Consider the following 21,590-nt stretch of genomic DNA (forward strand, 5'->3'; position numbering starts at 1 on the left):
TTGGGCCCGGACGAGAAAGTCCAGGACCCCAGGCCCAGGGCAGGAGCATGGTGGGTAGGGGTCCTTCTGCCCAGCACCGGGAACCCTCCCACCTCACTCTCTCCCGCTAGCAGCGCTGGCCCAGGGCCCAGCCTAGACTGGAGGGTGGGGCGGCCTCCGAAGAGCACCCCTCGCTCTTCTAGGCCCCCACGTGGGGCTCCCAGGGGGCAGGGCCAGGCCGCCTTGCCTCGGGGCCTTGTGGTCCCCTTGACTCCCTCCCATCAGATCCCCCGGGGCTGGGCCCGGCTGAAGCTGGCCCGGCCTCCCCGACGGCCGCTACCATGTGACACCCGACCACATGGGGAGAGCACCTTTATTGTCAGAGGGTTACCGCCCCTCCGTGAAGACAGGCCTGCAAGAAGCCACACCTGGCCCCCCACCCAGCCAGCCCTGCCTCCCGAGGGGCAGTCCCGGCCTCGAGGGCAGGGAGAGGTTATCAGGGCCCAGAGGGATGGAGCACAGCCTCCCAGTAGCACCAAGGGCGGTGGGGAGAAGTCACTCAAGCCACAAGGGGAGACCACGGGGGCGGCGCCAGCACCTGGGAGTGTCTGCGTTTGCTGCTGTGGCCGAGACAGCGAGAGAGGAGCACCAGGGCAGGTCCAGGGCACAGAGGACCCGACGCCCAAGAGGCCTTGAGGGCCCTGGTCTGAGCTGCTCTAGGGCACCGGGACCCAGAACCAGAGCCAGGCTGGGCCCACAGGACCGAACGCGGAGTGTCTCTCCCCAGCAGGGCCTGGGAATCAGGTGGCGACCCCTCCTTCTCCTTGGGACACAGGACTTGCCTTGTAACTCGAAGGGGCCACCCTAACCCTAACCCTGCCGGTTCTCAGCGAGTCTGGGAGAGGTCGGGGCTGGAGGGACACCCCCAGCGGGTGCTGGGGTCCCATTCAATCCTCCTCCTCGCTGCTCAGCGGTGGGAGGCCCTGGGAGGGTGGGTGGGGTCAGAGGGATTAGGATGCAGCAGGGGGTGATGCCAGCTCAGTCTGGGGATCCTGGCACCCCAACGCTCCTCTCTCACGGTCTCCAAGTCCACTGACTGTCAGGGGTTTATTCAAGGTCTCCCTAGCCTTCAAGAGCAGCTACAGGCCAAGCTGCCCACCTCCTCACCTGTGAAGTAGACCCCCGAGCCCAGGGAGGGATGTCAAGGAAGGAGGCCGGAGGGCCCCCAGGGTCTCGAGCTGGGCAGGGCCTGCCCTCCTTCCCGGCTGGAGCCTCCGGGGCCGCCTGGCCCAGCGCCTGCCCTGTTTGAATGTCCCATGAAGAGGGGGAGCTAGCAGGTAGAGAAAACACGGGTTCAAATCCTGCCCCGGTCCTCCATGGTCCAGGGGCCTCGGGCAGGTGATTTATCCTCTCCCAGCCTCTGCCCCCAAGTAAAGTGGAGGGAACAAGCCTACGTCCTAAGGGTTAAATGAGACAATGTAGGGAAGTTCCTCGGATGGGCCCAGACGACTCAGGGACCCAGTAAATGGCGAGTATTATGACGATTCCCGCATCCCACCCAGCCACCAGACCCCGTCTCCAGCAGGGAGTGGGGGTGGGGAGGGCCGGGACCAGGGCAGGGCTCGGCTGGGGGTGCTGGGCCCCTCTGGCCCCCGCCCCTGGCATTGCCATCTGTTCCCAAGGCCCCCAGGAGCCAGTGTCCCTGACGGTCGTGCAGGCCTGGAGCCCAGTCCCACTCGGGGTGTCCTCAGTGCTGACGGCAGCACAGGCCTCGGGGCGGAGTCTCTGGCGGAGCCGGGGCTCCTCCGGGAGAGCTGGCCTCCTACTTCCCGCTGCTGGCCCGGCCAGCGCTCCTCTGCCCGGGGTCGGGCCCGAGCAGGGCAGCCAGGGAGCCGTCGGGTGGGGGGCCTCCACGCTTCATCTTGAGGTTGGCTCTCAGGGCGGCGTCCTGGCCAGAGCCCCCATCAGGGGTGGCCTGGGGATCTGGAAGGGAAGCAGGAGGGTGGGCTCACGCAGGGCCTCAGGAGCCTGCGAAGCCCCTTCACTTCCAGTCCCGCCAGCCAAGGAACCTCTGTGCCCAGTGAGGGTGGGACAAAGCAGCTGCCAGCGTCTTGTCCTCATGCATTCATTCCCTCACTCATTTATTCATCCATTCATTCACTCATTCATTCATCCATTCATTCACTCATCCACTCATCCATTCATTCAGTCTCCCATTCACTCATCTACTTATTCACCATTCACTCATTCATTCATTCTTCAAACAATGCTGACCAGGGCCAGGTTCCAGGCACTGCAGAAGTCCCAGGGAGAGATATAGACACCCCACCCTGTAAGGGACTCGAAGGCTCGGTGGAGCACAGGGAGGAGACAGGAGGGCGGCTTCCCAGAGGAAGAGATCCTAGAGCAGGCCCTGAGGCCAGAGCTGGTGTTCAGGAGGCAGAGCGGCCAGTCTGAGCAGAGGTGTGGTGGTGGGAGGGTCCCGGGGCGCCTGGATGACGGCTCTGAGTCACCGACACCAGGCTGTGCTAGGGGAGGGACTTGGGAGCTGTGCCTCGGTCTCGGGCAGCAGGGAGCCACGGAGGGTTCTTGAACAGGGGTGGGACAGGGGCAGACTGGCCGCCAGGTGCGGGGCCATCAGGGCAGGGAGAGAGGGGACCAGAGGCAGCACGGGCGAGGGCAGCTGGGGAGGCAGGGCGGAGGGAGATGCTGGACTCTGCGGCCCGGGTCACCGCTCACCGTGGATGCCAATCATGTGTTCCAGGATGAGCACTCTCTCGGCCAAAATCTTCAGGGCCTCCCGCAGCTGCTGCACCCCCTCACCCTGGGGTGGAGGAAGCCGTGGGGTCAGGGCCACCCTGCTCCAGCGTCCTGTCCCAGCCCGCCACTTCCCTCTTGTCACCATTGTCAACGCAACGGCCACCACAGACGAGACACCCCGGCACCAGGGCTGGGGTTCGAACTCCAGTTCACAGACACGGAACTTGAAGCCCAGACGAGCCAGCCCCACAGCCCGGAAGTGGCCAAGCCGGAAGTGGCCAAGCCGGAAATGGCCAAGCCCGCGGCTTCACACAACCCTGTCTGCCTCCGGCCTGAGCTTGCTGCTCCCATGGCCGCCAGCTGCCTCCCTGTGCACCCTTCTTTCTAGAAAATGTCCTGCTGTGGGCAGAGCACCTCATACGGGCCCATGGGTGGGAGGCGCTTTGCTGGTCTCCGTCCCGGTCCCACCCATCCGAGGGCACAGCCGAGGGAAGGCCCGTGGGAGGGCACAAAGATGGCGCCTCTGTGTTCCTGGGACCCGCCCTACGCACGGCGAAGGACCTCGGGTGTCAGGACACGTGAATAGGCTGATTAATGAAGACAAGATGACAAGGTCACTTTGAAGAAAGAAAAAGTGATGGTAGAGAGGCAAGGCCCCGCCCCGGCAGCAGCAGCAAACAGGAACCTTTTTGGCTGGTGGAACATGACAGCTCTGTCATGACACTTAGATTAATTGCGCTTAAAGCAAAAGAAAACCGGAGAGCATGCTACTGAGTTACACAAGAGAGCTCTTCCCGTCAAAGACCATGAGAAGCCGGGCTGTGGGTAGTGTCTGGGATGGGGGTGTCCGCAGTGAGGAGCAGGGGCTCCAGGCCCCCTCTGTCAGGACCCAGTTAAGCCCCGGTCCCTGGGCCACAGGAGGCACGCTGATGAACCTGGGCAAGGGGAAGTCGTGGGTACCCTCCCAGTTATCCATCGCAAGTGACCCCAGCATCCACATCGTCCTCCCACTGTCTCTTGTGCCCACCATGGCTGCCATGGTTCCAGCCTCAATCCTGTAAGGATCCCTTCAATCCTATAAGGACCTCTGGAAGGTCCCCTGATCCCAGCTTTACCCCCTCCAGCCCAGCCTGCCTCACATAGCTGCCCACCTCCAGTGCCCACCACCCATCTCTCCAGGCACCCCCAGCCCTGGCTTAGCATCTCCCCAAGCTCACTCGGGGGTGCAGCGTGCCCGCTGTGCTGGACATCTGGCCGAGCCCTGTCACACCAGGTGACTCATTCCAGCTTGCCCCACCGCCCTCATTCCCTTCACGCATCACCCTGGCCCCCAGCCTCCCCTCCGCTTCCCAGAAGGTATGGTCCCTACAGCCATGCTCGCGCTCCATCCGTGCCCCTGCCCTGCCCCGACTTGCTCTGGCCGCTGTGTGCCCCCAACATCCTTTTTCCATCTGTCCTCTCCCACATCCACCAGCCAGCTCTCCGCCTGCCCGTACACCCTTCAGTCCAGCAGCACCGTGACCTTGGGCACGTCCGTGTGCCAGGCGCTGTCATGGGAGGGTCTTAGCCCTGGAGAGACCCCACAGCCCGAGGCCTCCTTCAAACAGAGGGTCTCGTCAGCTGGTCCGTGGCTCCTCCGCCCTCTCCGGCAGGGTTGCCCCCACCCTCAGGCCCCGGGCCAGTCATCCAATCTGCGCTCCCCCACTGCAGCTGACTTCACACCGGGCCACAGTCACTACCCACTGCACTGCCTCCCCCGCCGGGTGGGCCCCCACTCGCGCTGCGGCTGACGCCCTGCTCAGGATGAAGGGGTCGGTCCAGCTCTACTGGACTGTCCTGCAAGGACACAGCCGGGGGCAGGAGGGAAGCACAGGCCCAGGGGCACCGTTACCTCAGCGGCGGCTTTCTCCTCCTCTTCCCCCTTCCCGCCAGGCTCCCCCTGGGAAGAAAGTCACGGGGTCAATGATGGGTGCCCAGCTTCTCTACCCAGGACCCCTGCACAGGCCGGCATGGGCTTGACTTTAGGGGCTTAATTCTGTTTCTAGGAAGGGAGGAGTCAGGTTGGAACTCAGGTTCCGGCCCTTCCAGGGATCAGGCCCCCTGCCTTTCCCCTCTGTTTCTCTGACTCTAAAATTGGGGCCAGGGACTTCCCCGGTTGGTCCAGTGGTTGAGAAGCTACCTTCCAGGGCGGGGGGACGTGGGTTCAGTTCCTGGTCAAGGAACTAGGATCTCACATGCTGCACTGCAATTAGAGAACCTATGCACGGCAACAGAGACCCAGAGCAGCCAAAATAAATGAAATGTAAAAAAATTGAAATTTAAATAAGTAAAACAGGGCCAGTAATATCAGCCTCACAATAACACCTAGGAGGCCACTTACTCTTATGTGACTTTACCTCTCTGTGCCTCGGTTTTTCCGTCTCCAAGATGGGGATAATAACAGTGCCTACCTCACAGAGCTATTAGGAGGATTAAATATATCACTCTTGATAACAAGCTTGGGGAAGGCCTGCCTTTGGAGGCTAACACTCCTCAGTTTAAATCTTGGCTCTACTTTGGTCTAGCTGTGTGACCTTGGGCAAGTTGCTTAACCTCTCTGGGCCTCAGCTGCCAGTTCTGGCAAAGAGGGAAAACAAAGCACCATCTCGCGGGGGCACTGTGAAGCTTAAACCCACTAAGGATAAAGAAGGCCTCCACATAGAAGATGCTCCCCCTTCTCCCCCAGTTCTGTGCCTCTGACATAAGACTTGGGCACGTGCCCACTTCCTTGGCCCTGAAGATGGGGCTGAGTCTTGTGAATTCTTATTTTTAAGATGGGAAATGAGTGGTCAGCCGTCTATGTCTATTCCTGGGAAGTTCAGAGAAAGCAAGGGACTCTGCAGGTCACGCAGCATATTAACCCAGGGGCCTGGGCCCCTGGCAAAAGACCTTAGGACTCTCATCCAAGCCCCTTGACAGGCGGCTATTTAAGTCCTTACTTCATATGCCCGGGGACGGGGGGAGTGTCCCACTTCCCAAAGTCACCCCTTCCCAACTTGGGCAGCTGGCACTGCACCCAGGTTGCCCAGTTCTCTCCCTCTGCTCCGTCCTGGCTGGGCTGGATCTGGCCATGCCCGGGGAGGCTGGGGGCCTGAGCTCAGTCAGGCTGCCTGTGGCAGACACCCACCCAGTTGGTACCCGGCGCCTGCACCCGAGCCCATTGCCCTGGGGGTGGCCCCCACACACGGCCCCACACTTACAGATGGCCCCGTGGCGCCCCGCTCTCCAGCCAGGCCCTGCAGAAAATCAGACAAAGGAAGTTAGGCTTTGCCCTTCACAACCCCTTAGTCCTCTGCACGCCCTCCCCCTGCACTGGGCTCTGGAAATCTGAAAAATCCGAAATCGGGGGGTGCCGCAGCGGGGGTCCTGTCTGCTTCTGGAGCCCCCACCACTGGCCAGTGGATGACCGTGGGCTTCCACTGAGTCCTCCATCTTCTTGTCTGTGAAATGGGCCAATGCCAAGTATGATCATCACTTGGAGAAGGCACATGCGTGCGTGCATGCTCAGTCATGTCTGACTCTCTGCGACCTCATGGACTATAGCCTCCCAGGCTCCCCTGTCCCTGGGATTCTCCAGACAAAAACACTAGAGGGGGTTGCCGTCGCCTTCTCCAGAGATCAAACTCGAGTCTCCTGTGTCTCCTGCATTGGCAGGCAGATTCTTCACAGTCTGAGCCACCGGGGAGACCCTTGGAGAAGGGGACCAGATGGCCGCACACACATCCCCCCAGCACTCAGAAAGGGCCCTCCTAGAATGAGTGACAGCAGTGATGATCTCAGGCTTCCCTGGAGGCTCAGACAGTAAAGAATCCACCTGCCAATGCAGGAGACCCGGGTTCCATCCCGGGGTCGGGAAGATCCCCTGGAGAAGGGAATGGCAACCCCCTCCAGTACTCTTGTTGGGAAATCCCATGGACAGAGGAGCCTGGAGGAGCCATGAAGAGCCACAAGGTCACCCATGAAGGGTCACAAGGAATCAGACATGACTGAGCCACTAACGCGACTCCTACTAGTGGTGAAGGTGAGGGTCCCCGCGTGGGCTCCCCATTAGCATTGAGGCCCTGTCAGAAGGCTCCCTGGAGCCCCAGACCTGTGCATCAAGTTGCCCCCCCCCAGCACCCCAACCTGGCCGGCCAGGAGGCGCCCCTGCTCAACCTCTCCAAAGTGGAATTCCTGGCCTCCCCCCGGCCCAGCCGCCCGGCCCCCACCCTGCGGTCTCTCTTTTCCATGAAATGGCTCTGCGGTCCACAGCCGCTCCTGTACGCACCTCGCAGTTAACCTTCCCCTTCCCGCCCTCACCGAATTTATTCCATCAGCCAGACCTGTCAGGTCCACTTTCTAGATACATCTGTTTCCTCTGCGCTGCCCCAGCCTCCTCCCTGATCTCCCTGCTCCACTCCCCCGCCCCCTGCCTTCCACTCCTCAAGCCACAGCCAGAGGGGCCCTGGAAAGACGAAAATCGGGTGCTGGACTCTCCCTCCCTGACACTCGATAAGGCCCCCTTTCACTGTGACCCAGGTCCGCGCATCGGCTCTGCAGGTACCGCCCTGCCCACTTCCCTCCCACCTCACCTCCCCACGCTTCTTAGCTCAGGACCTGCCTGGTGTTTCCCGGCCTCAGGACCTTTGCATTTACGCTTCCCTTTACCTGAAACGCTTTTGGCATCTTTGCATGACTGCTCCTTTCTGGGTCCTCGGGTCTCAGTCGAAGCGTCACCTTCTCCTATCTGTCACCCCGCTCCTGTTGCTGTAGGTCCCGCCCCAGTTACTCTATCACATCAGCCTCCCCTATCGGACTACCTGCTAGCAGAGGGCAGGGACCCCGAGAAAGTTGGAGCGGGGCCTGGAGTGACCTTGGCCCTGCCGGGACCCCCGCTCTGCTCCCCTGCTGGGTGACTCTGGCAAATGACAGAACCTCTCTGAGCCTCTGCGTCCCCGTCACTGCGGGGATAACACAATGGGGACCCTGAAAGGAGTTGGCACGAGCAGGTGGGGGGAAGGGTCAGGGACACCATCATCTCTGACCTTGCCTGTTGCTGTGGGCTTGGGTCTCTAGAGGGGGGTTCTACTGCCCCCAGCCCTTCTCACGAGAGCCTCTGTCAGCCTCACACCTGCTCCTGCCCTTTTGTCAGGGGTGAGCTGTCCAGCCTCGCAGTGGGAGCCCCGCTTCTCAGTCATCCCCGCCCCCTCTCCCGCCCAGGCCCGAGTTCCAGGGAACCTGAAGCCCTCGGCCTGGATGAGCTGCAGGAAGCTCTGTGCAGACACCCCCAAACAAAGCCCTGCCTGCCTTGGTGTCCAAAGTCCCCTCTCCTCCGTGTGACATCCCCCCCAGGCCCCTGGGGCCCTGCAGCACAAGTCACTTCCCCCTGACACTTTATTTCTCTCTTACTCCCTGTAACAACCCACTCCGTCTTAGCAGCCAAGGAGCCGGAGCCCAGAGAGGCTGTCTTTCTGCCCAATGTCACACAGCTGAGGAGGCAAAGCAATTGCCCCCCCACGCAGGCAATTCTCATCAAAGAGGGGCCATGGCTGTGATCCTGGCCCAGCTCCACACACTGCCTGCATGACCTCGGGTTACCTCATCTATGAAATGGGAACGATGCTAACTTCTCTGGGCCCAGGTAGCTGCTGCTGCTGCTAAGTCGCTTCAGTCGTGTCCGACTCTGTGCGACCCCCATAGACGGGAGCCCACCAGGCTCCGCCGTCCCTGGGGTTCTCTAGGCAAGAACACTGGAGTGGGTTGCCATTTCCTTCTCCAGTGCATGAAAGTGAAAAGTGAAAGTGAAGTCGTGTCCAACTCTTCGCAACCCCATGGACTGCAGCCTACCAGGCTCCACTGTCCCTGGGATTCTCCAGGCAAGAGCACTGGAGTGGGTGCCATGGGGCCCAGGTGGGGTGGGCAGCAAAGGGCTGTTGCTAAGAAAACCAGGATCCCGCGCCTGACTTCCCCAGGGGCCCACCTGGACCCAGGTGGGGACCAGTCAGGTGGGCTGGTTCCTTCCTGAGCAACTGTGCTGCTAAGAAGCCTGGCTCATCCCTTCCTGGGGAGACAGTGCCCTCACCCTCCCCAGAGATGGGCAAGACCTTACCTGGGATCCAGGCGCACCCGGAGGGCCAGGGGGGCCGTGTGGTCCAGGGGGACCTGCCGGCAGAGTCACAGATGGTCACCTGGAGCCAGAGACGCCCCCTGCCCCCTCATCGGCTCCGGAGAGGGGCCCTCCTACCCACCCTGGGTCTGTCTCCTTGGGCAGCGCAGAAAGGGGAGGTGAATAAATGGTGAGGGAGGGGGCATGGGCTCCCCAGCCCCCTGCCCACCCCCAGAGCGGAGAGTCCACTGGAAGCCCTTCTCGCTGCCTGCAACCCCCACACCACAGCCTGCTGCTGCTCCCATAGCCTCATCCACGGGGCCGAGGGGCACCCGCAGACTCTCCCCAGCTGGTCAGTCCTCGGGCAAATCTCCCTCGAGCCTGCCCCGCCTCAGGACCTCAGACCTCACCTCCCTGAGACCATCCTCCTTACCTGGGTTACTACAACTGCTGCCTACCACCCGGAGTGCTGGTCACCCATCCCCGCAGCATTCCCCCCCCTCAAGTTACTTTTCAGACAGGTCCCTCTCAGCCCAGCCTCCTCCGCCTTCATCGGTCAAACACCCTCCTGGAAAGTCCCTCTGGGTCCATGCCTTTGTGGTGGCTGTTCCTTCCTCCTGGAGTGTCCCCATCCCCTCCACATCCCAGCAAACTCCCACTAGCCTCAGGCTGAGCGTCACCTCCTCCAGGAAGCCTTCCAGGCACCTACCCCCACCTCTTCCCTAGGCAAATCCCTGACAGTGACCAGCCACTGCCTCGGGCCACTACTGGTTTGAATGCCAGCCTCCCCTCTGGGCCAGGGAGCCCCCAGAGGATCAGGCCAGGCCCAATGGGTGCAGTGCAGGGCATGGTGTTCGTGACTAAATGCCTTGAATATTTGGAAGAGTGAGGTCTCTGTGCCCCCTGGGCTGCTGGTCTGTACCAGAGTGCCCCCTGGCATGCCTAGGGAGGACCTACAGCAAAGTGCACCCCTGTGGGGGGTAATGGTCTGGACACAGTCTAGCTAAAAGGCAAACACCCTCCCAGCATCCTCCTCAATGCTACCTTTTTAAATGGGGCCACCCTGGCCCAGCCGCGAGCCCAGTCCTGCTTTCTGGGAGGATTCGCCGACAGCAGGAGGGCACCGCCCGCCTTCTCCACTAGAATGTAAGTACCATGAGGACAGAAATCTTTTGTTTATCTAAGGATCCCAGGAACCCAGGACCCTGGCCAGCCTGTAGGAGGTGCTCAGTGGGGGTTTCCTGACTGCGTGAGACACTGAACTACTGGCGGGGAATGAGTGCCCGGCCTGGAGCCGAATCAAGAGGCACCCCCAGCCCACGGGCGCCCAGCGCCTCTGCTGCTTTCATTGAGGGGTAGAACCTGTCAGAGGAGACGGCCACACACCTGGGCTCCCGCCCCCCCCCCCCACACCACCCCCTCCCTCAGGGTCCCATCCCCTCTCCCAGGACCCCACTTTCTGCCTGAAGGCCCAGGGCCCCCTGTCTCGCCCAGGCACCTGCCCCACCAGCTCCCTCGGTCCCCGCACCCACCATCCCCTACGCAGACCTCCTGGACCTAGGCCTCCGGAGCACCCCTGCTCTGGCTCACTCGGGGGCGGCCCGGGGCTGCTTCATGTGGCTGTCAGGCCACCCAAAAACACTGTGTCCAGTCGCAGGGGAGCTGCCACCCATGAGCCCCCCGCCCCCCAAGCCGCTGCTGGCTGGGGCAGACCCAGTGCCCTGCCAAGGCCATGAGCCCCCAACCGGCCCCCTCAGGAGCCCCGGCCCAGGTGAAGCCCAGGAGTGGGTACCAGTGGAGACCAGCTGCTGCCCTCTGCACTCACCTGGGGGGCCAGGGGGACCCCGGGGCCCCGGGACGCCCGCCAACACTGTGTCCACAGCCGCGGAGGCCAGCTGCACGTCTCCATCTGTGGGAAGGGCAGAGTGGCCTGTGACCCACGGGGCAGGGCCGGCGGGGCTAGAGCTGAGTCCCCCAGAGCCAGGAAGAGTGGCCCCAACCCTGCTGGGCCTCACTGCAGCTACTGCCCCCTTGGCTCAGAGGAGCTCCCTCACGTGTAGTCGCTCAGTTGTGTCCGACTCTCTGTGACCCTGTAGACTGGGGCCCGCCAGGCTCCTCTGTCCATGGGATTCTCCAGGCAAGAGTATTGGAGTGGGTTGCCATTTCCTACTCCGGGCGATCTTCCCCATCCAGGGATCGAAAACGGGACTCCTGCATTGCAGGCAGATTCTTTACTGACGAGCCATCAACACAGAGGCCAAATCAGAGGACGGGGAAGCCTGTGGGCTCTGTTTAAAGTACAAACATCTTCCTGAAAATTCCAGGCCCTTAGGCTCTGGCTCCGCCTTGCTCACCTCCCGGCTGCCCTGGCCGGACTCTGTTCCAGGCTCCCCTCCACATGCCCATCCCGACACTCCTGACTAGCTCACTCTTGTGGGGCCTCCTCCAGGAAGCCCTCCCTGACCACTCATCTGAGCCACAGGGTCCCGGGGCCGGATGGGGTCTGTCTCGTGGCCTGGGTCCCTCCAGAGTGAGCCCCGTGTCACCTCACCCCGCGCTGTCCTCAGACCCAGAAGCAGACAGCCAGGCTTGGAAACCTCTGGGCTGGGGGTGTTCGCCTCTGCCTTTCCCCCCTTACCCCCACCACGGAAGCCTGGGCAGCCCTTCCATAGGCCTCGCGGCTGGTGGGCCTCCTATAGCTGCTCAGTGCTGGCTAACCAGGTGCCTCCACCGGGGACCCCCCCCCCCCCACTCTTCCTAAACGTTCACATCTGCGCCCTCTAGGCAGTCTGCCCTCTCTTGGGGACCCCAGGGCTGGGGAAGGAGGGTCCTGTCTGAGGGGGGCTCCAAGCACTGGAGGCGGGCAGCGGCAGACGCCAGGCATCACGCCCAGGCTGGGGCCGGCTGAGCTCTCGTGGCCCAGCGATGCCGGGCGGTGGAACCCTTAGACCCCCAAGGTACTAAACAAGAGTCACCCTTTCTCCTCCACCAGGGGGCACCACTGAGCCCACCACGACAGTGAGACGGTCGCCAGTGACTTCTTTTCTCTGGCCCCCGCACACGGGGAGGGCAGCCCAGGCACCTCGATCCCCTTGGGAATGAGTTCTTCCCTCGTGGCTGGGGGCTGTGTACCCCAGAGCAACTCCGTCAGGATGTATTACCACTCTTGCTCTAGGGATGGGGAAACGGAGGCTGGGAGCGGGACCCTGTGATTCAGGCGCAGGTCTAACGCTCGGGGCAGGGCGGCGCTGCCCGGGGAACGGGGCGGACAGGGCGGAGGGGGGCGCGGGGCGCGGGCCGGGAAGGGGCTTGGGTTTCTCTGACGGCTGACCAAGAGGTCCCTGTGCCCCCACGGTGCCCGGGATGTCACCCACTCAGAATGCCAAGTCAATCTCATCACCCGCTTCTTAAAACCTTTCCCGTTTCCCAGGGCCCTTAGCCAAAGCCACGCCATCCATGGGCCGCAGGCCCCACCCCCGCCCCATCTCTGGGGTGCCCTCCCTGGACCCGCCCTCCCCGCTCCCGGCGGCGGTTCTGTGTGTGCTCAAGGGCGCCCTCTTGTGCTAGACTGTGGCTCCTGCAGGCAGGAGACTTGGTTTGTTCACTGCTGCATCCCGGAGGTTAAAACACAGTCCCACACGTGGGAGGTGCTCCATCCATCAGCGCCTGTCCAGTGGCCTACAGTAGGGGATTTGTGAAGAGCACAGGGGTGACGGATGATCTTGGTGGTGGTACTGTCACCAGGGGGGACCCCAAGGCCAGGCCAGAGAGCAGAGGGACAGCAAGGGGTCAGACCCCAGGGGCAGGAGCTGAGCACAGAGGCAGGGACAGGCCCCTGGGGCCAACAGTGGGGTTTGGGGGACCACCCCCACCTAGACTACCCCGTCCCCCCGCCTGGCAAAGCCGAGGCCCCACTCACGGACAGTCTGCTTCACGGGGTCCTTTTGGGGGAGTGGACCCTCCAGATTCTGGGTCGACCTCCCACCCCAGCCCTCAAGCGTGACACTCACTGTCCTTGTCCGTCGGTGGCTGCAGGGAGTAGAGGACGCCTTGAGGGCCGTTTGGAGGGAGGCCTGGGCTGCCTGCTGGGCCAGGGGGGCCGGGGGGGCCAGGGCGCCCCATCTCTCCAGGAAGCCCACGGGGCCCTGGTGGCCCCAAGAGGCCTGCAGGGGAAAAGAGGAGTCACAGGAGGGCCGGGCCTCATGACTGACATAACAGAGATGAGGAATAGACCTGGGAAGGCAAGGTGGTGGCCTCTAGTCCCAGAGACTCCCTGGAGGGCTGTCCTGGGATATAATGAAATGACTTCCCTTCCCCAGCCAGTGCAGAGGGGACCCCGGGCAGCCAGGCGGGAGGTCAGGGAGGTCTGGTCAGTAAAGTCAGCGGGCGCTGTGGCCAGATGACCTCAGCCCTGGGGTAGAGGCAGCGAGGGTGGCTGCCAGCCTGGCCCAGCCCCGTACCTGCCCCGACAGGGTCCAGGAGCAGCTGCGTGACCTCTCGACGTTGTTTACATGGCGGAGCACAACCTCCAGCCCCCAGCAGCCCCACCCCCACAGCTGGAGCCTTCTCTTCCCATAGTCCCGGGTGAGACCAGGCCCCAGAGTGCTTGGAAGGAGGCTGCCCCGGGAGGTGGTGGTGGGAGGGAGGGAACCTGGAGCCCTGCTAGATGGCAGTCATCAGCCCCACCAAGAAAGAGGGTGTCTGGGATGCCTCACCTGCTCGGACGGGGAGAAACCCCAACCCCCTTCCCCCAGTGGATGAAGTCACGTCGGGGTATGTGTGTGGGCGGGTGTCCTTACCAGGAGGCCCCGCTGGGCCCTTTTCTCCTGCCTGACCACGGTCACCTTTGGAGCCTGGGGGACCTGCAGGCCCTGGTGGTCCCGTCTGTCCAGGGGGCCCTGGGGATAGAATGAAATGAGCCCTGAGAACATTGTGGGCTGAGCTGCCTCCATTGGCTCCAGGCTAAACGACCTTGCTGTCTGGTCAGAACTGCCCCCTCACCTGCCATGGGCAAAGGGACCACATCATTCATCACAGTATACAAACCAGTTTTGTTCCTGTTCACTTCTATGATCTCAAGAGCTACTTGTGCTCCCATTTGACAGGTGGGGTAAACTGAGGCTCAGAAAGGTGTGGCCCCTTGCTCAAGGTAGCAGTGCCAGGCTGTAAATGAGTCAGAACCCTCTTTCCACGTCCTGCTGTTTCTTTGCTCAGGCTTGGGGACTGGGATTCAGGCAAAGATCGTCCCAATAAGGCCTCCTTAGAGACCCCAGGAAGCCCTGAAGGACTTGCCTGCCCTCTGGGGATCTCCAGGTCCCAAGGCGGGGCAAGAGTAGATGGAGAGGCAGGAGGCCCACTGTGTGGCCTGCAGACAGCCCCTTATCCCTCAGAAAGGCCTGGACCTGGGGAGGATGCTCAAAAATGATTGCTGAACAGATAGAGGGCTCTTTGGGGACCCCGCTGGGGCTGCCATTTTCCAGGGATTCCCACTTGGCCTCTGGGATTCCAGGATGCACCCAGGTGTAACCATTTGTGGGGTTTGTGCTCCACCTGGTGGCCATATTGGGAATGACATGCCCCCATAAGAAAGTTGCCTTGGGAGAACAGAAGCCCCTCCCAGCTTCCTCCCTCCCCTCCAGGGCGCACTGGGGCCTGGGTCCTTCAGAAGAGGAGAACCGCCCCCCTCCACTTCCCCCTGAACTCTGCTCCCTCTTCAGTCCCAGAAGAAGGATTTGAAGAAGACAGGTCTTCTGGGAGTGAGACTTTGGGGAGAATGGCTAGAGAGGTGGGCCGGGGACCCCAGGGCAAGTAAGACACCCCCTCCTCCCACAGCAGCCCAAGCTCACCATCCCCCGGCCTCCAGGCCCCTCAGAAGCCTGCAGAGTATCTGCTGCTTCCCCGGCCTGGGGACTGGCCACTGGCGCTCAACTCTCCCACTGCTGGGGGTCTGCAGGCAGGGAGGGGTCAGAGTTGGGTCTGGGCGGGATTGCTAAGAAGCTGGGGGCTAAATTGGGGGACAGCAGGAGGAAGGGTGTCCCCTGCAAAGGGCTCCGGTGAGGCTGTGAATTATTGAGTCAAAACAGCACTGGATCGCTGGGTGACCCCAGGGGTCACTTCTTTGAGCCTCGGTTCTCTCTCCCGTAACGAGCTTTACGAGCTCACTGGAATGATTAGCCATGATATCTGTAGAGACTAGAGTGATATAAAAATACTGAATAACTGGCACAGCACAGATCTTCACCAGTCAGACGAGACCTCAGCCTTGAATCTTGGAGTTCAGCCACATGGATGATGGCAGCTACACCTCCGCTCAGGGTAAAGTCCCAGCACAGTGCCAGGCACGCGGCGGGCATTCAACAATCCTAACTATAGTATTACAGTTACTATTACTGTTCTGCAGTCCCAGAGAGCGCAGTCCAATGGAGAGAGACTGCAGAGAGAAATTTACCCCGACTTCAAAACGTGGTGGGAAGAGTGAAAGCAACAGACCAGTGGGTGTCCTCCAGCTCTGGTCAGAGAATTCAGAGAGGATTCCCCGGAAGGTTGCGGGGAGGCAGTAAGCTCCCCACCCCTGGGGGTGTGCAGGCAGGGCCTGCTGTAAAATCAAGCCAGTCAAGGATGGAGATGGGCTGGGGACCTATGTGTAGATGCTAAACGGTGAAGCCAGTTTAGACAGCCAGTGAAGACAGCAGCTGGACTGTGAGACAGTAGGGAATGGTGAGGACTGTGGCAAACTGCAGAGCTTGAATGAGATCTGTGGGGGCAGCCATGACTTAGCTGCAGCCAACTGTTTCTTTTTTTTTCCAATATTTTTTTGGCCACATCACACGGCACGTGGGATCTTAGGGACTGAACCTACACCCCTTACACTCGAAACACCAGCGAAGTCCTAGCCAATTGTTTCTGTAAGGGACTGCCAACCCCAATGGCCAGCTCTTTCATTTTTCTAAGAGAAATGAGAAATCCTGACTTTTATGTGAAATCCCCCAGGTTTTAAATGTTAGCTTAGTTTTCCAAAATGCCCTTTGGGTGTGTATGACCTACTGGTGGAGGCCCTTCGAGGCCTCCTTGCCGCGCCCCCCCACCCCCAGGTCTCACTCACCGGCCGGGCCTGTGGGCCTTCTCCTCTGGGGCCCGGGGTGGGCAAGCGGGATGGCATCAGGGAGGAGACCCTCGTTCCAGGGCGGTGGGGTGTTCTGGGGCGTCGGCAAGTCATTGTCTGGACCTGAGGGCCGCTCTGCTGCTTCCAGAAGGAGAACCTGGACCGCAGAAGGGCAGAGGGTCAGCCCTGGGGCACGGGTGAACGGGGATGTGAGCCCCAGGGGACCAGCAGCTGCCCGCTGCTCATGCGACCACCGTCCCCTCGCTGGAATGTTCTCCCACCCTACCCCCAGCCCTTCCCATCTCAGAAAGCCCTCCGACCCTCGGGCTCAGGCAGGGCCCCTGCAGACATGTTCAGAGTCACCATACTTTTCTCCTAGAGTGGCCGTCACTGGGATTAGACTATGCTTGTATGGATAATGACCACGGTCACCCCCACTTCACTGGTTCTTCCCTGAGAGGGACCAGGCAGGCTTGTCCCCCACACTGTCTGGCTCAGGGCACAGTGTGGTCAGGGAATATTTGTGGCAGGATGGATGGGTGGGAGGAGGGAGAGATGGGCAGAGGGAAAAAAGAAAAGGAAAGGGAAGGGAAGGAAAGAAGAGAAGAGAAGGGAAAAAAAGGAGAAAGAAAGAAAGAATAAGCGGGCCCAATTCAGTGTGTGAGTTTAGCAGGAGATCCAGGGAAACAAAGGGGGCCATGGTCACTCAGTGCCTGCCTGGAAAGCAGCCCATCCTCTCCCCTGGAGGAAAGCCGGGGTTAAAACCCAAAAGGACACAGGGCCTCAGTAGGGAGACTCTTCCTAATTCACGGCACCTGGGAGCCAGGAGGGCTTCCCTGGTGGCTCAGCTGGTTAAGAATCCGCCTGCAGTGCAGGAGACCCCGGTTTGATTCCTGGGTCGGGAGGATCCCCTGGAGAAGGGATAGGCTACCCACTTCAGTATTCCTGGGCTTCCCTGGTAGCTCAGATGGTAACGAATACGCCTGCTAATGCAGGAGCCACAGGAGACATGGGTTCGATCCCTGGGTCGGGAAGATCCCATGGAAGAGGGCATGGCAACAGACTCCAGCATTCTTGCCTGGAGAGTCCCGTGGACAGAGGAGCCTGGCAGGCTACAGTCCACGGGGTGCAAATAGTCAGACACGGTTGAGTGACTAACACTTTCACTGATCAAAATTGTACTTGGGGCTTCCCAGTGGTACAGTGGTAAAGAATCTGCCTGCCAGTGCAGGAGAGGTGCATCCGATCTCTGGATTGGGAAGATTCCCTGGAGAACGAAATATCAACCCACTCCAGTCTTCTTTCCTGAAGAATTCCATGGACACAGGAACCTGGTGGGCTCCAGTCCGTGGGGTCACAGAGAGCCGGAGGCCCGGCTGTTCCCAAAGGCGCCAGCAGGGGGCGCCGCACACCGGGATCTGCACAGCGCAGGCGGGCAGATGCTCACCCACCTGGACCCACGCACCCCAGAAGAGGGGGGCACTGGGGTTCCCCCCATATCAGATGAAGCCCGGCTTCCCGTCCCGATCTGCCAGACAGGGAGGAAGGAGTCCAGCGTCTCACGTTCCCCACCCCCCCCGCCCCGCCCCCCAACCCGGCTCTTAGAAACTCCACATCCGGCTAGAGTCTCAGACTCAGCGCCGAGAGATGAAAGCGTTCCGAGGACGCGGGGCTGAGGGTGGGCCTGTCTGGAGGCCGCTGGGAGCGGAATCGCTGGCGTCTAATTCTGCAGATGCTGCTGCCTGAAGGCGTCCAAGCTCCAGCACCCGGCCTATACCCCACCCCACCCTACCCTGCGCCCACCCAACCACCAGAGTCCTGGCGCACCTTAATTACAGGAGGACCCCATGGGCCCCCGGGCCTCGCCCCGGGCCCTTCGGCCTGCCTGGAGCCCGCTGCCCCTCCCTTCCACCTGCCCCCGTCCCCTCCTGCAGCCCCCCACAACGGCCGTGGGTGAGGACCTCATGCAGGTAAACCCGGCGGAACTCCCCCGTCCCCCCCAAAAAAAACCACTAGAGACGCCACACGGTGCGTACACAGGTGACCAGCTCAGCCTCCCCTGCATCTCCTCCACCCGGCTCTGCTCCAGCCGCCCTGAACTCGCCCAGCCCCCTCAGGCCGAGACCTCCCCACCGCTCCGAGCCGCTGCTCCAGCAGTGCCCTCCACAAGCGCTGCCCCCGCCCCCAGCCCCGGGAAGATTCTGAGACACCGGAGAGCTGTCCCCTCCTCACTGAGTCTGTCTGACCCTCTGGGCAGAAGGGGTGTCCCCCCAGCCTCTGTACAGTCACTCTGGAGCAACGCCGACGGCCCGCCTTTGGGAGTCAGGACCACCTGGGGAGGGGCGCCCTGCTCCCTCTGGTCCCCAGGCCCCTGCCCACGTGAAGTACCATGTGATGGGGGAGGAGGCTCTGCCCTGCCACCAGCCAGGCTGGTTCGAATCCCGGCTCTCCCACTAGATAGCCATGATATGCAAGCATCGTGATCTTTGTGGGCCTCAGTTTTCCCATCAGCAAAATGGGGATGATAACACGGACCCTGCAGGGCCACAGAAGATCAGGGGCGCATAGCACGTGGGCACCCGGTTACTCCTGCTGATGCTGGGGTGGCGTTCGGGGGGAGTCACGGGAACAAATGGCTGCCTTCACAGCGCCCAGGCCTGGGCTGGGCTCAGGTTTTCTGGGGGCACAAAAAGGGTCCTTCTGAGCGCCTCCTCCCACCAGCTCTGCAGCGTCCCCAGGCCTGAGTGACAGTTTCCCAAGACCCTTGGGAACAAAGGGGCACCCCAGGTCTCAGGTCCCCGTCTGTATTGGATGGGTGGGCTCCTGCGCCGTGAGGCTCTGGCGACCCCCAGGGCCCCTGTCTCTCAGCCCCTCTCCTTCCTGGTCCTTACAAGGGCTCATGAAACAGGAAGGGCCACTGCAGCCACGCCAGAGGCCAGATGGAAAGAGGCTCAGGGGCCGCAAGGGACTTGCCCAAGGTCACCCAGCCAGTCGGTGGCGGGGCCAGGGCCCCTTGTGGCGCCTCATCCACCGCTCCACTCTTGGGCTGCTGCCCTGGCCTCAGTGGAGCGTCACGGAGGCCTGAGCAGGGGAGTGGCGGGCTCAGACCGAGTAGCAGCTTGGGGGTGGAACTCCTCGCGGAGGGGAGGGTTACAATTCCTGCCCCCGCCACGGAGGGGACGTCCACTGGGATGCTGACCGGCCATGGCCAAGGGGTGGAGCTGTGGGGGGGGGCGGGGGACAGGGCAAGGAGACTTGGCTGTCGGTGTAGGGGATGGGCACCCCGGGGCATGAGCGAGAGGCTGGGGGTGCGAACTGTGAGGACCTGGTGGCCAGGACTTGGGGGCAGGACATGAAGGCAGGGGGTGGCCCTGTCTCTAGCCTGGCTTGGGGGGTGGTAGGATCGCCACCATTCAAACAGCGGCACAGGAGAGGACAGGTTTGGGGGTGAAGGTCCCCAGTCGGGGGGATGAGTTGAGATACAGCATCTTGGTGGGGGTGGGGAGGACCCCTCCGGGTGAACATAGGTAACAGGGGGGCGCCAGGAGCAGGGGGAGTGTGGCTTGGCGGGATCAGGGTGGGGGCAGCCAGATGGCTCCTGGGCTCCTTTCGTGGTAGGGCTCCCGGGCTCCCCGAAGGGACCCTCTGCCTACAACCTCGCCCCTGCACAAAAGACCAAGCTCACTCCTTCCTGGGGCACCTCCCTCACAGACACCAAGGCCCACAGAGCCCATGGACCCAGGCAGAGGAGCTATGGACACCGTCAAGTTAGAAGCAGCCCACTCCAGAGTTCAAGCCCCCGTGGTCTGGCCGTGGCCAACCTCCTGGAGAAACTGACCCGTCTCTGCCGGGCTGAGCTCACCAGGGCACAGTGGGCGGTGTGGGGACTCAGCTGAGAAAACCAGACGCCAGCCAGCCTTCCATCTCAGGGGCTCTGATGACGTCCTTGTGGCCTGGCTGATTGGCCAGGACACCGCCCTCCTGCACCAGAGACCAGTCCTCACCCAGGGAAATCCCCTCGGGCTCCCTCCCACTCGGTCTGGTCCTTGGAGTCGGAGTGTAAACTGAGGGGGAGGAGAGGAAGGAAGGCAGGAAACTTTTTTTCTGCTGGCTTTCTACCCCACGATCCCCCAACAGCTGCTCTAGCCTATCCTAGGAAGGGGGTGGGAGGAATCTAGATCCAAATCCTAAGGTTTGGATCCTTAGGCAACTCGGGCACTGCAGGGAGTGAAGATGGAGCAGTCCTTTGCGGTTGCCTGGTCTCCAACCACCTCCGCTTCCTTGGCTCTAGAACCCTTACTGTGAGCCAGTGAGTATGCCCCAGAGAAGGAATCATCACTGGCCAATTACTCATTTTCCCAGCTCCCTTGTACCTAGGAGGTGGGCATATGGCCTAGTGTTGGCCAATGAGACATAATGAATTTCTTGAGATACTTTGCTTCACCCTCTACTACCTGCCTTTGAACAATATATAAGGATGTGAGGCTTTGAGCTGCAGCAGCCACTTTGTAATCATGAGGCACTCTGGTGACTCAGACAGTAAAGAGTCTGTCTGCAGTGCAGGAGACCAGGGTTCAATCCCTGGGTCAGGAAGATCCCTTGGAGAAGGGCATGGCAACCTACTCCAGTATTCTTGCCTGGAGAATTCCATGGACAGAGGAGCCTGGCAGGCTGCAGTTCTTGGGGTCGCAAAGAGTTGGACACGACTGAGTAACAAACGCTTTAGCACTAACTGACATGAGGACAAAAGCCAATTCACTAAGAAGGTGGAGAGGAAGGCTGTAGAGGGAGTCTGGTTTCTTGAGTCACCAAACCAACCCCAAGACCACAGAGTCTGGACTTCCTATTGAACTAACAATAAATGCTAAGAAACAAGCTGCCAATGGCTGGGTTCGCATTGCTGGCCACTGAATGCATCCCTCTCGACATGTCAAAACAGGCTTCTCGTCTTGAGGAAGCAGACGTCGAAGTTTTCAGGCCTTGGACTTACTGCTAGCTGCCCAGGTTCTGACTCCCCATCAGGGATCTGCCTGCCCGCTTCTGCCTTCACCCACCTGACCCCCGCTCCGTGCTCTCTCTGGCCCTGTGGGCTCCCCTGACCTCACACGCCCCCGAGGCTGCAGGGCTGTCTTGGCTGCTAGCCTGGCCTGTGTCCCCCACCCTCTCTAGGCTGCTGCCCCTCAGGACCCTCTGATGGGGTGGGTGAAGCTCCGAGGGGCCCTGCTTCTCCAGGGGACACGTGGGCACCCAGCAGGCAGGCAGGCAGCTGGAAGGGGACCCAGACTGGACACAGGGGCTGAGACCGGAGCCTCCCATCGCCATCGGGAAATCCAGAATGGCTGGATTTCCACGGCTGCCACCTCTCTGGACACCTGTCTCAAGCTCCCTCGTCTATCTCCCCACCCAAGGGTCACCTGAGGTCATCTCTGTATGAGCCACGGAGTGCCGGGAAGTGACCCCTTCCACTTCCACCTTACAGGGCAGCAGGCTGATGCCCAGAGCTGAGAAGGGCCCTGTTATCACTGCGTTATCACTGGGACAGCCTGATCCCCACAGAGTCTGTGGAGGAGACCCCCTGAGGTCTGCGGAGGAGTCACGACCCTCACCCTCGGGGCCAGAGAGTAA

The 21,590-nt window shown here is 61.4% G+C and overlaps 1 protein-coding gene across 2 annotated transcripts in view; it reads right to left on the reverse strand.

Moving 5' to 3' along the window:
- Positions 1 to 334: 334 nt before the first annotated feature.
- The window catches only part of COL26A1 (collagen type XXVI alpha 1 chain), a 165,852-nt gene continuing 144,596 nt past the window's right edge, over positions 335 to 21,590 (reverse strand). For both annotated transcript variants that reach the window (XM_070460283.1, XM_070460284.1), the window contains exons 5-13: positions 15,966 to 16,122; positions 13,663 to 13,761; positions 12,874 to 13,026; positions 10,689 to 10,772; positions 8,867 to 8,919; positions 5,979 to 6,014; positions 4,631 to 4,678; positions 2,719 to 2,803; positions 335 to 1,962 (exon numbers count right to left, since the gene is read on the reverse strand). In XM_070460283.1, the coding sequence (XP_070316384.1) occupies positions 1,802 to 1,962; positions 2,719 to 2,803; positions 4,631 to 4,678; positions 5,979 to 6,014; positions 8,867 to 8,919; positions 10,689 to 10,772; positions 12,874 to 13,026; positions 13,663 to 13,761; positions 15,966 to 16,122 (876 nt within the window). In that variant the 3' untranslated portion in view covers positions 335 to 1,801. The remainder of the gene's footprint in view (positions 1,963 to 2,718; positions 2,804 to 4,630; positions 4,679 to 5,978; positions 6,015 to 8,866; positions 8,920 to 10,688; positions 10,773 to 12,873; positions 13,027 to 13,662; positions 13,762 to 15,965; positions 16,123 to 21,590) is intronic.

This window comes from Odocoileus virginianus, chromosome 33 (assembly GCF_023699985.2).
Source record: "Odocoileus virginianus isolate 20LAN1187 ecotype Illinois chromosome 33, Ovbor_1.2, whole genome shotgun sequence".
NCBI classification, from domain to species: domain Eukaryota; kingdom Metazoa; phylum Chordata; class Mammalia; order Artiodactyla; family Cervidae; genus Odocoileus; species Odocoileus virginianus.